The sequence below is a fragment of the Moschus berezovskii genome, chromosome 4, assembly GCF_049115385.1.
Source record: "Moschus berezovskii isolate FMDL1 chromosome 4, NW_MosBer_1.0, whole genome shotgun sequence".
In the NCBI taxonomy this organism is placed as follows: Eukaryota; Metazoa; Chordata; class Mammalia; order Artiodactyla; family Moschidae; genus Moschus; species Moschus berezovskii.
Window position 1 is genome coordinate 118,692,839 of NC_142463.1, and position 17,917 is coordinate 118,710,755.

Sequence of the window (17,917 nt, forward strand, 5' to 3'; positions counted from 1 at the left end):
CAGTCAGGCTGATTATAGATGTAGCTAATATATTTTCCCTAAGCTAGTTTTCTATGCTGCCAGGCGTATAACTGCCTGTCTTCCAGCTATTCCTCCCCCACATCCCTGTGTGGATGTGACAACCAAGAAATCAACTTCTGCAAATCTCTGCCTGGAAACAGTAATTCTGCCTACACCATTTTGGAAACAGTGAGGATTAGATTTTGGACCATGTATGGTATGATATTTCTAACCTGAAAGAGGAAGGACGTTAAAAGTCAGCCCCAAAGTAAGCCCACAAACTCTTGCTGGCCCATTTCCTTCCAGGAGGCAAATTTCCTTGACATTGTTTTTATAGACAAATGAATAAACCCGTGTTTTGAAGCATTGTACACTTCTTATTTCCTTTCCTGGAAGTTTGAAACTTGAGGCAGCTTTAGAGACAGTAAGCAAGTATATATTTTCTGTGTGTCTATTTTGCAGGAGGATTTTTCTGCCCGTTCGCTTTGCATTGTTGCGTCAGTCCTTTCTTCCTTATCTCTTGCAGAGGATGGAGAGCCAGGAGGAGGCTGAGAGGAGCTGGTGTTACAGACCTGCTATCTGATTGGCTGGACGGTCGCTGCCGGGCTATAAAAGAGACCCCTACAGGCTTGGGAGGGAGACGCTCAGAGGATTCTGACAGTATCTTCACCGGAGGAGAGGCAAAGTGCGCTCAGAACAGAAGCACAGCTCCTCCTGCAGCTCTTCTCTCCTATCGTGAACCCCACACTACACAAGATGTGCAAAGGACTTGCGGGTCTGCCGGCTTCTTGCTTGAGGAGGTAAGATTATTTTCAGCACTGGCAGAGCAGACTGTGTTAAACTTTCAAATAGGCTTTAAGTTATTTGCATGTTCTACTTACTAACCTGGTTCTTTGGATTTAGAAACAACGTGATGCAGAAATCTTCAACCTCCTAGCTTTCCTTTAAAACTAGCTAGAAATTTTGACTTAGGAAGTGTTCACTCCAGATTTTGGCATCCTGTATGTTGTTTTCTATGACCTTGATCTTGAAGGCTCTTCTAATCCTCTAACCAAGCTAGTTCTAATTAAGGACTGATACGAGGTTTTGGACCATGGACAGTGTTCTGTAGTATCACCACCTGTGATTACTGCTATTTGACTATCACTGAGGCACATGGAATCATGGGTCTGGGCTTTCTGATGGTATATTAAATCTCACTTTGGGGAGGATGTTCCAGACTGAAGTTTGGCTACATCACCAGAAAGGCACTGTGCTATTTGTGTGATGCTCCAGTATCTTTCACTCTCTGTTCTTAAAAGCAAATGCTACAGTAAAATAAGAGTCTCAAAAGTAGATCTCCCTTATCTCTTTCCCTGCTCTAGTTCTGGAAATGCCATGTGGTTGTCAAGTACTGATCATAACCAATCAGCTAAGGGTTCTGTGGAAAGTCTCACCTTAAAGACATTGTTTTATCAATTTACTGTCTCTTGATTAATAAACAGTCTTAAAGATATGTAGCTACTCCTGTGTCTTTGCCTTTTTTAAAGAAGTACAAATAAACACGTTCATAGGATGCTTATATATAAGCTAGTTGAAAAAATACAAAACTAATGTCTTTTACATTACTTAACCTTACAGTTAAAGGTAAAAAATCGTTTTGTAGGTGTACTACCCCCTTTCGTGTTCCTCTGCAAATAGAAATCACCTTAAATTTTAATTTAGAATTACCTCAGAAAGCACACTTTTTTTTTATACAATCCTGAGGAGTTTACCTCCCGTCATTCAGGAATACGAAAAGTGTTCTTTTTTCCCCATCCTTTCGTGGCTGCTTTCAAATGAAGCAGGAGGATCTGGCAGAGAGTGCTTATGAGAACAGTGGCTCTGACCTCCATCATTAATTTCCTGAATTGAATAGAGCAAATCAATCCAAGCTTCAGTTAACTCAGGTATAAAATTAATCATGCAAAACACAGGAATGTCAGGTGAAAGTTTTGCTCTGGTAAATATTTTAGGAGACAGATAAGTAATTGCGTTAGAGCTTTACTCTCAGGAGCTAAGAGGCTAACCTGGGGAGGTAAAGTGTATGTCAGCAGGGTGCACTGCTCTCCCCTTTCCTCACTGGTGAACTGTGAATCATCTTACTCAGCACCTTCATTCTCACATTGGTGCCTGAGGCTCCAGAGCGAATGGGAAAGGCTCAAGGTCACATAGGGGGTGGGTGGAGGAGTGCAGATCACATCCAGACTTCTTACTTCAGAGGTCGCTGGAGTCATTTTGGTTTTTATTTCTTTGGTTGTATTTTGTTATAAGGACAAGTGCAATGTACTTGCTAAGCATACTTCCAGGTCTTCATGAAGTGACTCTGTATCGGTCAATAACTGTCAGATCTCAGCCAGGCCCGGCGCATGGCAATATGAGATCACAATATGCTTACATCGTCACCTTGGGCTTCATGCTTAGATTTTGCTATTGTTAAGAAAGACTTTGTATCCCATGAGCAGTGGGGGAAACAGAGAAAGGAGACCAATCTTGTGGGGGAGAGAAACTGCTGTTTTAAGGGCAGTGCAAGAACATAATGGATTTCAAACTTCTGGAGAAATGCACATAGATAAGGCACTAATATATTAGTAGCCATCCTAAAATGTCCTTTTATCCTTGTGGCTTTATTTTCCTCTAAGTAGAAACATCTAGTCATTCAGTTAGTCGTTCATTTCCTTCAAAATGGCATTTTTCACTTTAAAACTATGTCTCTGCTTTTATAGAAAATGAGATCCAAGCAAAAGAGCAAATAAAGAGTGAGAAAGTTGAGCTAAAAGCTTACTAGAAGGCCCCCCCTTTTTAGTAAGTCATGTGCGCTGCCATACCCTAGCTGCCTATTAAACAATGGCCATAACCTGGAAGTTCTGCTCTAGTCACGAGCTTCAGTGATGTTTCTTGCATGCTTCTCCTTGTTATTGTTTGTCAGTCTCAGATGTCCTTTATAATATAAATATCCTTAGAGTGTAGCTATTTCAAAGGGAAGCAGGAGAGTCTTTAGAAGCAAGCCTGCAGGAACTCAGGTTTCAGCCTGAGCTTTTGGGTTAACAACCTCATTCCCCCCTCCTCTCTGCTGGAGCCACTCGCATCTGTGTATATCCCATGATGTGACTTGCTCACTACATCCAGGCTGAAACTGAACAAACCTTTAATTCCTGAGGTGCTCCTACATTCCTCTGCTAACAATGAGGCAGATGGAAATAGCAACCACCCTCCAGAAGGTGGCATGCAACAACCAGATGCCATAGTTCATGGTTCCCTGCTCTTCAGTTCCTAAAACTTAGAAAACCGTCAGGTTTTCATTATGTTTCTCCTGAAGATACCTAAGTGTTCCATTGGTCAAAATGACAGGGTTGCAGGTAGACTGAAGGGTCAGAAATCCAGTTATGATGAAGGAGGCTGTGCTCCAAGTTTTGCAGTGAGTCATAGGAAGAAGCAGAGGTGGAATCTCATTTTCCTGAGAGTTCCTGCCAGCCTCAACTCCTATTTCCTAAATAAACTGCCTCTGCCTCTTCACTAGTAATAGACTTTTTGAACTGTACCAATAAGGTATCTTTTTAAAAGAACTGAGTGTCATTATTCTCTTTCTCCCCCTTCTTGTGTGCAGTGCAAAAGATATGAAGCATCGGCTAGGTTTCCTGCTGCAGAAGTCAGATTCCTGTGAACATAATTCTTCACACAGCAAGAAGGACAAAGTGGTGATTTGTCAGAGGTAAGAGAAAAGGCTTTGGCAAAGAGCCACTGAGTATTAACTATCTGATGACAGAGATCTCTGTGAGGGAAAAAAAGCTATGTCCCTAGTTAACCTAGATTTGGATCATGAAGGCCTCCATTTTCACGAGGATTACGGTTGCATTTGAAATTTCCATACGTCTGATGGAAAGAGTGCCCTATTCAACAACAGGGCTCATTGTTATGAAAAATAAAATCTCTGCATTTTATTCAAAATCTTAAATGTTTTGCCCCCATTTTATATCTTAGCATTCAAATTATTCTTTTTCTCTAATGTCTTTAGGGTGAGCCATGAAGAAGTAAAAAAATGGGCTGAATCACTGGAAAACCTGATTAGTCATGAATGTAAGTATGACAGTTTCCCACCATCCACCACTCCCCAAGATGAAGATAAAGCATGCTGGGTAGATAAGTTATTTCATACTACACTTGATCTGATAGGAATTACAGAAAGGCTTGGATTTCTCCTAAGTTTCAGGCTCAGAAAAATTAGTCCCCTTAAAATTTTACCATACCCATACTTGTGGTTTACAATGGAAACCTCATACATAGTCCATGTGGAAAACCATCTTTCTCACCACATTGAAAAAGGGCAGAGGGAAAGCTCCAAATAGTTAGATTTCTTTCAGAATTGGCCTCAGTTTCTGTTCCCAAACTCACTTTGGCAACTAAGGGCAGCATAGGTATCTCAGAAGCATAAAATGTTCCTGAAAGAAACTTCAAACCATGAGCAAGAAGCACTAGGTATAAATGGTATCCAACAGATATCAAACATAGGTTAGAATTCTCTGACCCTCAGTAATCCCTCCAACAGGGGAGATAGGGAACTATTTGAATCAATGCTTTCTTCCCTCATGTATCTCAGCTTTATCTGCAATACATTGTCCACCAGTGCAGTGACAACTGTGGTTCTTTCTCCTCTGTCACAGGTGGACTGGCAGCTTTCAAAGCTTTCTTGAAGTCTGAATACAGTGAGGAGAACATTGACTTCTGGATCAGCTGTGAAGAATATAAGAAAATCAAATCACCCTCGAAACTAAGTCCCAAGGCCAAAAAGATCTATAATGAATTCATCTCAGTCCAGGCAACCAAAGAGGTAAGTATACATAGAAGAGAACTTCATAGATATTAAAGAAACTTTCTAGACATTCAGTAACATGGATCCTTAGATGATGTGAGTTAAACCTGCAACAGTGGAGCAGGTTATTACAATCTTGACAGCCTCAAGTTTTTTAAGTAAAAAGCTCATTCATCTAGATGACTCAGATTGTCTCCCTTCATGAATTTGTTTTGAATAAATCTTCCCAGTTTGTGAGAAATAATGGGAGATAGTTCCCTGGGTCCTCTCACATGTGCCAGGGTGGAACCAAGTGTCCTTTTATCCACTCCTGAGGTGTAAAGGGTGAGCACTTGTACAGAGCTCACAACCTCCCATCCTTATGGGGTAAAATGTATAACGGACCTTTGGCCTCTGCCCCTCAGGTAAACCTGGACTCTTGCACCAGGGAAGAGACAAGCCGGAACATGCTGGAGCCCACAATAACTTGCTTCGATGAGGCTCAGAAGAAGATTTTCAACCTGATGGAAAAGGATTCATACCGCCGCTTCCTCAAATCTCGATTCTACCTTGATTTGGTCAACTTTTCCAGCTGTGGGTCAGAGAAGCAGAGAGGAGCAAAGAGTTCCACAGACTGTGCTTCCCTGGTCCCCCAGTGTGCCTAGTCCTCACTCAGCAGCAGAAGGCTGAAATGCCAAGACTATATGCCTGGAAAGCCCGAGGCCAGATATTGATCTTTATTAAGCACCAGTGCTTTTTCCACATTGCAGCCTAGTGTTCATGCTGCTGGCTATGTGTGAGTCACTCCCATACAAAAACTAGATTAATTTTGGTGTTCATCAGGGCAGGACCTCATCCCAGTCCAGTTGTCTCAGATTTCTTTTAGTGTGCCATGTGAGCAGATATCTGAATAATGGCCTTGTGGGTCTGGATTTTCAAGGACTTGGCCGTTCTCTCCTGCCAACAGTGTGACCTCAGGTTGGTTGGTTCGTGGTTGGTACACTTCATGTGACATCCACAGGCACATGTGTTCTGTTAACAGTCTTGAGATGTTTGGATGGGGTTGATCTATTTTATGTATCTCTGTGTGTATGTGTATACACACACATATACATACTCGCAGTCTGTAAATATGTATGCATGTGTACATACATATGTATTTCAGCAAGAATAGACGAGAGACCCCAGGTGCTCATAACTAGACTCTGTGAACATACATGCATGTTCTGATCCCCTGTCTTTCACTCTGCAACTGAACAGACCAAACTAAACCAGCTGCCCTGCAGGCTACAAAAGGAGTGCTAACCTGTGGAAAGTTGATTCTGTAAAACTCCATGAGTCTTGCTGGAGCAGCATGAGACTTCATGCTTAATTTAACCATCGACAGCTTCCAAGTTACATAGTATTCTAAGGAGCAAATATTAAAAAATGTTATGCCTGTCTGACACAGTGCTGTCTTTGGCTGGTTGTCACTAATGGCACTTTTGAGTCCCCAAGCTGCTGGCCTCCCCTTCTTTGCCTGGGTGCTTGATGCATAATAGCAGCAGCCAGGTTGGTATGGAGTTGAAGAAGGAGTGCTTGAACTGAATGAAGAAACATAGGTAAAGCCTTGCCCGCTCTACCTACTATAAGATGCTGGTTTAGTACGGGCACAGAATTTAAAGGTTAATGTTCTTATCCCCTACTCTTTTTTCCTCTCTTGATTAAGGTGCTCTTCTCATTTTGTTTTTCCCTTAGAACTTTAGCCATTAGATGAGGCTCCTTAATTCATTGTGGTTGTTTTTCCCCCCATAATGGCTCTAGGCTATATACTTGTTCCTTATAAACCAGCATCAGGGGAAAGATTACATTTTATAAGGGGGGGGAGCATGCTTTCACAAACTGAAAAGCCCACATAAATTTCTCTTTTGAAGGTGGAATCTGGCTCATTGAATCCCAAACGTCAGGACTAACAGAGGCTGAAAGCATTTCATTTTAGTCTCTGAGATGAAATGAGAGGGAAAAGGGATAAAAGGAAAAAAGGATGTCAACTTTAAAACTACTGTTTAGAATTTTCCAAGGCACATGACATACTTGAAAATGTCTCATTTCTGTTATTTATGATGTTTTTGTACAATGTTTTTATTATTGTATTGTTTTATAAATGGAGGTGCAAGATATCACCTGAATTATTAATGAATGGCCAGGAAGTAATTTTCTTTTCATTCTTCTAAAATTTCTGCCTTTGAAGTGCACACATATGCATGCATGAACACTGCACTGATTCTTCCAGTATAACTTACAAACGTGGACAGCTTTGTGGTTTTTAAGCCAATAGACTGGGCTGTAAAGTGAAGACATTGGCGTGTGTGTATAAAAGTCTTGCTGTATTAAATTCATAGGTTTCCTCAACTGTGCCCTTCTGTATCTCCAGCAGTTTTGCTTTCCATGCCTCCAGAGTTTCTCATCAGTGTCTCTTTCGTTGTACACATTTCCACTCTTTGTCTCTGATTAACTTCAGGATCCAAATGTGTGACTCTATTGGTCTTGCCCTATTAGAACTGTCATGATTTTCAGACCGTATCTGTACTCACAGACTGCTGTCTCACCAGTAGGTCTGGAAGGTCATTCTGAATGAGAAGTAAATTATTTTATGTAATACATTTCTCAAGTGTGTTTTTCCATTGCATTTCCTCCTTAATTTCATCACTATTTGGCATGCTGAGCTTACCTGCTCATGGTCCATGGACAGAATACTCCTTCCATGTGCATACCTACTTTATCCATGTGCTTTGACGGCCTCAGAGCAGATGCTTCCAGTGAAAACACACACAACTTAATAATAAGGGTAAATAAATACTTCATACAAAACTATCTGCTTGCAAACACATTAATGATCCACAGAGACATGCTATGAGAAATAATAGCAGAGTGTGGGGCGATTGCAGAAAATGGCTAATAACCAGGTTTTTATCTCTCCCATGCCAGCTCTGGGAAAGAAAGTGGAAAATGAAAATTGTCTGTCTTGGTTCCTGCCACTGCTCTGTCTGCCTTCATTCACAGAACTGAGGCAGTCTTGGCTTCAGAGACTTTGCTGAGCAGATTTGGTGGTTTACTTGCAGGTCCGCAATAGGTTCTCAAGGGACAGAGTTCACCTCCCAGAGCAACACTTGTTCGACCTCCATGTCCAGCCTGACTGAGAGAAGAGGGAAGCAGGAGGAGACTGAGGAGGAGCGGGGGAGCTACAGATGACTGATAAATAGACCCCTGCCAAAATTGCTCAAAATGCTTTTCTTCTTTTACATATTCTTTTCCCTAGGAAAAAAAGTCATAGAACATTCACATTTACAGTCGTAGGTATTGTTGTGAGACCTCCCCCCTCCCCCAATTCTCTCATGCTTACAAGGTGTTAGGGACAAAGGGTCTTATGCTATTTTGAGGAATGTATCCTCTTAAGGATCCGATGAAAATGATGAACTGTATACCAAGAAAAATACACAAAGAAATCCAAACTCCTCATAAATATTTAAAGGAAACTCTTGCAACTCCAAAATACACAAAGCTGTCAACATTCTCACACACTGTAGGTGTGTCAGATTCTCACAGAGAGTGTGAAGTTGCAGTTCATACAACTCAACATCAAAAAGAGAAAAAAACAACCCTATTCAAATATAGGTTGTGACAGAACCCCTGTTTGGCAGAACACAAAAATTTTGTAAAGCAATAATCTTTCAATTAAAAAATAGTGGCAAAAACCCCACACTCACATACACACACACACATACACAAAGTGTCTAAAAAAATAAGCTGTGGATCTGAGCAGATATTTTCCAAAGAAGACATACAGATGGCCAACAGATCCATGAAAAGATGCTCAACATCACTCATGATCAAGAATATGCACATCAAAACCATGAGATATCACCTCATACCCATCAAAATAGCTATTTTCAAAAAGTTATCAAGTTTTGGTAAGGATATGGAAAAGATGAAATCTTCATGTACTGTTGGTGGGAATGTAAATTAGTATAGCCAAAATGGAAAACAGTATGGAGGTTTCTCAAAGAATTAAAAATGGAACTGCTATCAGTTCAGTCAGTTCAGTTCAGTTCAGTCGCTCAGTCATGTCCGACTCTTAGAGACCCCATGAACCACAGCACGCCAGGCCTCCCTGTCCATCACCAACTCCCGGAGTTCACTCAAACTCATGTCCATCGAGTCAGTGATGCCATCCAGCCACCTCATTCTCTGTCGTCCCCGTCTCCTCCTACCCCCAATCACTCCCAGCATCAGAGTCTTTTCCAGTGAGTCAACTCTTCATATGAGGTAGCCAAAGTATTGGAGTTTCAGCTTTAGCATCAGTCCTTCCAATGAACACCCAGGATTGATCTCCTCTAGAATGGACTGGTTGGATCTCCTTGCAGTCCAAGGGACTCTCAAGAGTCTTCTCCAACACCACAGTTCAAAAGCATCAATTCTTCAGCAATCAGCTTTCTTCACAGTCCAACTCTCACATCCATACATGACCACAGGAAAAACCATTGCCTTGACTAGACGGACCTTGGTTGGCAAAGTAATGTCTCTGCTTTTTAATATGCTATCTAGGTTGATCATAACTTTCCTTCCAAGGAGTAAGCGTCTTTTAATTTCATGGCTGCAATCAGCATCTGCAGTGATTTTGGAGCCCCAAAAAATAAAGTCTGACACGGTTTCCACTGTTTCCCCATCTATTTCCCAAGAAGTGATGGGACCAGATGCCATGATCTTCTTTTTCTGAATGTTGAGCTTCAAGCCAACCTTTTCACTCTCCTCTTTCACTTTCATCAAGAGGCTTTTGAGTTCCTCTTCACTTTCTGCCATAAGGGTGGTGTCATCTGCATATCTGAGGTTATTGATATTTCTCCTGGCAATCTTGATTCCAGCTTGTGCTTCTTCCAGCCCAGCGTTCCTCATGATGTACTCTGCATATAAGTTAAATAAGCAGGGTGACAATATACAACCTTGACATACTCCTTTTCCTATTTGGAACCAGTCTGTTGTTCCATGTCCAGTTCTAACTGTTGCTTCCTGACCTGCATACAGGTTTCTCAAGAGGCAGGTCAGGTGGTCTGGGATTCCCACCTCTTTCAGAATTTTCCACAGTTTATTGTGATCCACACAGTCAAAGGCCTTGGCATAGTCAATGAAGCAGAAATAGATGTTTTTCTGGAACTCTCTTGCTTTCCAGCAATTCCACTTTTGGGTATTTTCTAGAGAAAAAAAAACACACTAATTTGAAAATAATGTATGAACCTCTACTATTAGCAGCCAAGATACGGAAGCAACCTAAGTATCCATTAATGAATGAATGGATAAAGAAGATTTGTTATATAAATATACAGTGGAATATTACTCAGCCATAAAGAAGAATGAAATGTTGGCATCTGCAGCAACATGGATAGACCTAGGGGGTACTATGTTAAGTGAAATAAGTCAGACAGAAACAAGCAATTTCACTTATTTGTGGAACCTAACAAACCAACAAACAACAACAACAAAAGAACCAAGGCAGAGCAAATGAATAAGTATAACAAAACAGAAATGGAGTCATAAGTGTAGAGAACAAGCAGGTGGTTGCCAGAGGAGAGGGTGGTGGGGAGATGACCAATACAGGTGAGGGAGATGAGGAGCTACCAACTTTCAAATATGATTCAGTCATGGGGATGAAATACAGTGTAGGGAATATATCAAGAATAATTAATATTTTTGTATGGTGACAGAGATGGTCAAAATGTACAAACTTTCAGTATAAGTAGATACTAGAGATATAATGTATGTACATGCTAAGTTGCTTCAGCTGTGTGCAACTCTTTGCAACCCTATGGTCTGCAGCCCTTCAGGCTTCTCTGTACATGGGATTCTCCAGGCAAGAATACTGAGTTGGTTGCCATTTTCTTCTCCAGGGGAGAGAAGTAATGTACAACTTGATTAATATAATTAACACTGTTGTAGGTTATATATGGAAGTCAAAAAGAGAAGGAATCCTTAGAGTTCTCATCACAAGAAAAAAGAATTTTTCTTTTATTTTGTATCTGTATAAGATGATGGATATTCACTAAACTTATTGTGGTAATCATTTCATAATTATGTAATTTAAATCATTATGCTGTACAACTTAAAACAGTGTTGGATGTCAATTATATCTCAATAAAACTGGAAGACACCAATCTATTTAAAATGACCTATATTTAACAAGGACCTATTGTATAGCACAGGCAACCCTAATCAATGTTATGTGGCAGCCTGAATGGGAGGGGAGTTTGGGCACGATGGACACATGTATACGCACAGCTGAGTCCCTTCCCTGCACACCCGAAACTATTACTGTATTGTTAATCGGCTGACTCTAACACAGAATAAAAAGTTAAAGAAAACTGGAAGAAAAACACACGATCATGCAGGTATATGTCTGTGTGTGAGTGTGTGCTGTGGTGTCCTACTCTTTGAGACTCTGTGGACTCTGGCCCATCAGACTCCTCTGTGCATTTCCACTGTCGACTTAAACAATATCATGAGCAATTTCCCAAGGGTACAGCCATCTATCAGCTACTTTTAATATAGCCTCATTAAATTCCATAGTTTGAATGCACCATATTTGATTCAAGAAGTTTTCACTTTTAATTGATGAATAATGCATGTTTAACAATGACCTGTATTAACAATATATGAATTAACAATAATAGGCATCCTTGTACTCTGTCCTTATATGTTGGTTTCTTCCTAGATGGAGTCCCAGAAGAAGGATGGGGTCACTAGGATAAATTAAAATAAATTTTAGAAATTAATTAATTAAAATAGTTAATGAATAAAAAACAAAAATGAGTAAGTACATTTTAGGTGTTTAAAATCCACATCCATTTGAACAGTATAAAAAATGTCAATTACCCCATATCTTTATGGCATTAAATAAGTAATAATGCCATATTTACCATAATACCAGGTTTATCAATCTGATGGGATAGAGGTGACAACTCGTTTTCACTTGTGTTGTCCTGACCACTCATGAAGTTGAAGACATTTATAAATTTTCACTGCCCATATATACATTTTGCTACTGTTCATATTCATTCCAAACTATTTTGTTTTTCTTTTTATTAATATGCTAAAACCCTTCCCATAAAAATTATATTAATTTTCTGTCTACCATATTTTTGACAATATTTTTCTTCCTCTGTTTTGCAAATGAGAATGCTTTACTTTTTATGAAACTGTCAAACTTTGCTTTATGGATCAAAGCTTCTTAGAAAGCTTACAAAGGCCACCTTCATCAGGATATCTTGCTAATATTCTATGTTTAATTCTAATGTTTTTAATTAGGTTGTTTTTAGTTTTATTTATGTCACCCTGCTTATTTAACGTCTATGCAGAGTACATCATGAGAAACGCTGGGTTGGAAGAAGCACAAGTGGAATCAAGATTGCCGGGAGAAATATCAATAACCTCAGATATGCAGATGACACCACCCTTATGGCAGAAAGTGAAGAGGAACTCAAAAGCCTCTTGATGAAAGTGAAAGAGGAGAGTGAAAAAGTTGGCTTGAAGCTCAACATTCAGAAAACGAAGATCATGGCATCTGGTCCCATCACTTCATGGGAAATAGATGGAGAAACAGTGGAAATAGTGTCAGACTTTTTTGGGGGGTGCTCCAAAATCACTGCAGATGCTGATTGCAGCCATGAAATCAAAGGACGCTTACTCCTTGGAAGGAAAGTGATGACCAACCTAGATAGTATATTAAAAAGCAGAGACATTACTTTGCCAACAAAGGTCCATCCAGTCAAGGCTATGGTCTTTCCCGTGGTCATGTATGGATGTGAGAGTTGGACTGTGAAGAAAGCTGATCACCAAAGAATTGATGCTTTTGAACTGTGGTGCTGGAGAAGACTCTTGAGAGTCCCTTGGACTGCAAGAAGATCCAACCAGTCCATCCTGAAGGAGATCAATCCTGGGTGTTCATTGGAAGGACTGATGCTAAAGCTGAAACTCCAATACTTTGGCCACCTCATGAGAAGAGTTGGCTCCCTGGAAAAGACTCTGATGCTGGGAGGGATTGGGGACAGGAGGAGAAGGAGATAACAGAGAATGAGATGGCTGGATGGCATCACTGACTCGATAGGCATGAGTTTGAGTGAACTCCGGGAGTTGGTGATGGACAGGGTGGCCTGGCGTGCTGTGATTCATGGGGTCGCAAAGAGTCAGACACTGCTGAGCAACTGAACTGAACTGAATATATTTGGAGTTGAAAATATTGAATTATATGTGATTTACAGTGTTATATTAGTTTCTGCTGTACAGCTAAGTGATTTAGTTATTGTATATATTCTTTTTCATTATGGCTTATCATAGGATATTGGATATAGTTTCCTGTGTTATAAAGTAGGACCTTGTTTTTTAATCGGTCTTTTATATAATAGTTTGCATCTGTTAATCCCACACTCCTAGTCCTTCCCTCCTCCACCCCTACTCCTCCTTGGCAATCACAAGTCTGTTCTCTGTATCTGTAAATCTATTTTTGTTTTGTAGATATGTTCATTTGTGTCATTTTTAGATTCCTCATGTAAGTGATATCATACAGTATTTGTTTTTCTCTTTCTGACTTATTTCACTTAGTATGATAATCTCTAGGTCCATCCATGTTGCTGCAAATTATTTCATTCTTTCCAATGGTTGAATAATATTCCTTTATGTATATTTGTATATATATATCTTCCTTGTCCATTTGTTCATGGACATTTAGGGTGTTTCCATGTCTTGGCTATTGTCAAAAGTTGTACTATGCACATACGGGCACATGTACCTTTTTGAATCATAGTTTTGTCCAGATATATGCCCAAGAGTGCAATTGCTAGATCATATGAAGACTCTAGTTTTAATTTTTTAAGGGATCTCTATTCTGTTTTTCATAGTGACTGCACAAACTTACATTCTTAAGTACAGTGTAAGAGGATTCCCTTTTTTCCACACTCTCTCCTGCATTTTATATTTGTAGACTTTTTAATGATGGCTATTCTGACTGATGTGAGGTGGTACTTCTAGAATTTATTATTTACTTAAAAATTTTAATTAATTAATTGGTAGCACTATGCAGCATGTGGGATCTTATTAATAGTTCCCTGATTAGGGATCAAACATGTGTCCTGTGCATTAGAAGCATGGAGTCCTAACCAGTTGACCATCAGGGAAGTCCCCTCTGGAAAATATTTTTATATATGAAATCAAACAAGACCAAAAGAAATACCATATGATTTTTGAAAAATCTGTGCTTTTCATATTTAGTTGAAATGTCATTTTATCACTTTAAGTAAGTTTCACTATGTACTACAATCTGTTTCTGAATTTTACCTAATGATGCCCATTTCTGTCCAATATTATCCTAAAACTTATAAGTTTTAATTTTTGGTATAAGGGCAACATTCTCCTGTTGTTTCATTTTAGCTTCATTCTGCAGATTAAAAAGATTTTATTTATAATTTTGAAAATTTAAAACACATATAGAAAACAGAATAAAAGCTACCTTCAAGGGAAAAGCAACTACCCATCACCCTAAGTCAAGCATGGGGACAAAAATTTCATCAGAGGAAAGCCATGTGACCAGCCAGACTCAAAAGCACGGTATAAGAACTAAAGCACTCCATCCATTTAGTTCAGTCAAAACGTGTGTGCTCAGGCCTTTTTTCTTCCAGTTTTGCAAATAGTTTTCTCTTTGTAAACATATAATAAGTTTTAATCAAATTTTAAAAAGTAAAAGTTAAGAATACTCAAATTATTCACACACACAAGATTATATGGATTCTTATAATTTATACTTTGAATTTTAATAGGTAATTCTAAATATTTTATCTTTTTATTTATTTAATTTTTATTGGAATATAGTTGATTTACAATGCTGTGTTAGTTTTAGATGTACAAAAAAGTGAATGAATTATACATATTCATATATCCACTCTATTTTATATTCTTTGCCCATATAGAACATTAGAGAGGCCTTTAAAAAATGTAATGACCAACTAAATTATTCATTATCAAAATCTTTTATTGTATTATGCATTGCTCTGCCTATCTGGGTCTAGATGCTATGTGAAAATATGACACAAGAAAATAAAATACAGGGCTTTGTCCTTTTTGTAATATAACAAAGGAAAATTTGAGTGAGATGACTGAGAAAGTGTTCACTTAGAAAAAGAGTCCAGCGTTTTAGGGTTTGTATGCAAAATGATAGGGTTTCCCTGGTAGGTGCAGTGGTAAAGAATCCACCCACCAATGGGAGATGCAGGAGACTAAGGTTCAGTTCTTGGATCGGGAAGAGAAGAGAATGGCTACTATTCCAGTATTCTTGCCTGAAAAATTCCATGGTCAGAGGAGCCCGGTGGGTACAGTCAATGGGCTCACATGACTGAGTGACTAAGGACACACACACACACACACACACACACATGCAAAATGATAATGAGGGAGCTGGGGCCAGGGACTATTGCACTTCTTAGTCACATCAATGGAATTAAAAAATGCCTGGAGAAAGAACTGAGCTTCTAAAGACAACCTAAAATTTAATGGTAGTATCTTTTGCTTATGGCATGCTTATTAGTTGCCAAGTGTATGATGAGAGTCTCACGTACTATCATTCAACCTTTAGAATAAAACTCTGAAGTAGATGTGATTAGTATCTTTCCATTGTGGATAGGGAAAATATGGTATAGTAAAGTCCAGAAATTTACCCATGATTATATACCAAAGAAGTGAAGATAGACTTAAGCCAAACCGAGAAATCTGTTTCAAGTTCACACTTTTAATTAGTCTAATCAAGAAGAAAGGGGAAAGAGAAAAGAGAAGGAAGAAGAAACCAAGCAAGCAAGGGAAGAATGACAGGAAGAAATATAGAGGGAAGAGATAAAAAAGAGTGGAGAAAGGAAGGAGAGAAGAGAAAGACAGGAAAGAAAATGGTTTTTAAAAAAAGTATATGAAAGATATAGCAGATAAAAAGGAAACAAAGTTACACATTGTGCAGGACAGAAAGTCAGACACGCATCAGTGCTCATGTCTGGTGGCTGCCCTGGTGGCTCAGATGATAAAGAATCCGCCTGCAATGCAGGAGACCTGGGTTCCATCCCTGGGTTGGGAAGATGCCCTGGAAGAGGACATGGCAACCCACTCCAGTGTTGCTGCCTGGAGAATCCCACGGACAGAGGAGTCAGACACGACTGAGTGGCCAGCGGAGCACAGCTCCACCCTGGAGTATCAGGCTGCGACTGTGTTGTCTCATATCCTGCCTAAGCCGAGGCGTATGGATGGCCTCTTTGGGACTAGCAGAAAATGTCTGGGAAGCAAGGGATAAACACTAGGCTGGGTTACTCATTAAGAATCATTTCTCATTTTCTCTTCCTTCTTTCTCTAAATTGCCAGATCCTGAACTATTCTTCAGAGTAAGTCTTTGTTTTTTAAATACCCGAGGGAAGAAGAAAAAGGATATAAAAACAGTTCAACTGTCCCTTGGTTCTAGCTCACCTCTGCTTGGGTTGACCTTGTACAGGAAATCCAAGTCCCCTGCTGGAGTGTCACACACAGACAGGACCTCAGATGGAAACAGGCACTTGACATGAGGTCCTGGTCACATTTCTGCTGTCCCCACTCTGGAAAGGAAGCCACTGATGACCTCAGAATCTGGATTAAGGGAATTGCTCCTCACATGAGTTTGGTCAAGGCAACAGCCTGTGCAAACCAGCAGAGTTAGACTGTAGGAATTAGTAAGCTGTGACCTCTTGAGAGTGACCTTCCAGGGTGGACTTTGGGGGCATTTCTTCTAAAAAAAAAGTAAAAGAAGAGTTTTATTGATTTATAAAAGTAATATTTGTAAAATTTCCAGATTATTCCCCCAATACAGGGCCCTTCTATAGCTGTCTTCTCTCTGAGATATCTCTTCAATAACAATAACAAATCCTACTCATTTTTTCTCTCACCACTATGCTTGTCAACTCTGTCTTCTTCCTCCTCTTCTCATTTCTTCTCTGTTGGACTTGGTATTTCTCTGCCTTTGCCTTGTTGCTAATAATTATTTGTTGTTGTTGATGCTCAGTCATGTCTGACTCTTTGCGAACCTGTGGACTGCAGCATGCCAGGCTTCCGTGTCCTTTTATTGATAGATACCCTTTGGGTGTCAGAAAGTTCATCCGTGAGGGCAGTTTGCAAATTCTAGACCAATTTGTCTTCCAATTCCCATCTTGGAGATGGATTTAAGTTACATGGAGTCCCTCAAACTAGAGATTGCAGAATCATTCTTGGCCTTTATTCGCACACCCTCCACACACCCAGGAGTCACCCAGCTCCGCACAATCTTACTGGGGATTTCTTACCGTGTGCTCCCGCCTCTCCACTGGCACGGCCATAGCAGGCCCTCATCATGTGTGGCCTGGTCTGTTGCCTTGGCCTTACTCTCAGCCTCTGCCTGCAGTCTGATACCCTCTGCTTCACTCTGAATAACTTCCAGTCTGCTTTAAGATGCACATTTGCTCTCTCACTTGCCTGCTTAAAACGTGAGACACCCCCAACCTTAGGCTGGTGTTCAGCTCTTTATAATTTTAAATTCTTTCTAGTCCTCTGGCCTCCTCTCTTTCAACTCCTCCTTTGATCCAGCTATAATTGTTCGCATTTCCTAACACAACCTTTTGTTAATTGCCTCTGTCATCATCCAAATCAGTCTTCCATCCCCCTCCTTAATCTAACTAAACTCCTACTCTTTATTTTTAACTCAGTCTAAGATCTGCCCACATTGAGAAGCCTCTCACTTTCTGTCATGATGCAAATGTTCCTCTGTGGGCTCTCTTTATATTCTGTCATGCTTTTATTATTACTAGTACTTTATCATACAACCACTGATTTATAAGTGTGTCTCCCAAATGATACTGCCAGTTTCTCGAGGTTGCTTGCCATGCCATTTGATTTTTTAGCTCCTGTACCAAGTAAGGAGCCTAATACATAGAAAGTGACTGTTGACTGAGTGACTGACTTCTGTTTTACATATTTCTGGATTTACCCAGCTCCTCCTATTTCCAAAGTGCTTACTGTGTACTGAGTACTTACATGACCTAATACTCTCAG

The 17,917-nt window shown here is 39.9% G+C and overlaps 1 protein-coding gene across 1 annotated transcript; it reads left to right on the forward strand.

Moving 5' to 3' along the window:
• The first annotated feature begins 653 nt into the window (after positions 1–653).
• On the forward strand, positions 654–7,447 carry RGS4 (regulator of G protein signaling 4). The gene is made up of 5 exons (XM_055403516.2): positions 654–800; positions 3,626–3,730; positions 4,034–4,095; positions 4,680–4,846; positions 5,233–7,447. The coding sequence occupies exons 1-5, from the start codon at positions 757–759 to the stop codon at positions 5,470–5,472; spliced, it is 618 nt and encodes a 205-aa protein (XP_055259491.1). The 5' UTR covers positions 654–756; the 3' UTR covers positions 5,473–7,447.
• The last annotated feature ends 10,470 nt before the right edge of the window (positions 7,448–17,917 follow it).

Coding starts and splice junctions, on each gene's coding strand:
- RGS4 (XM_055403516.2), top strand. CDS start 757: ATGTGCAAAGGACTTGCGGGTCTGCCGGCTTCTTGCTTGAGGAG. Junction 4,096..4,679: donor AAACCTGATTAGTCATGAAT/GTAAGTATGACA, acceptor CCTCTGTCACAG/GTGGACTGGCAGCTTTCAAA. Junction 4,847..5,232: donor CAGTCCAGGCAACCAAAGAG/GTAAGTATACAT, acceptor TCTGCCCCTCAG/GTAAACCTGGACTCTTGCAC.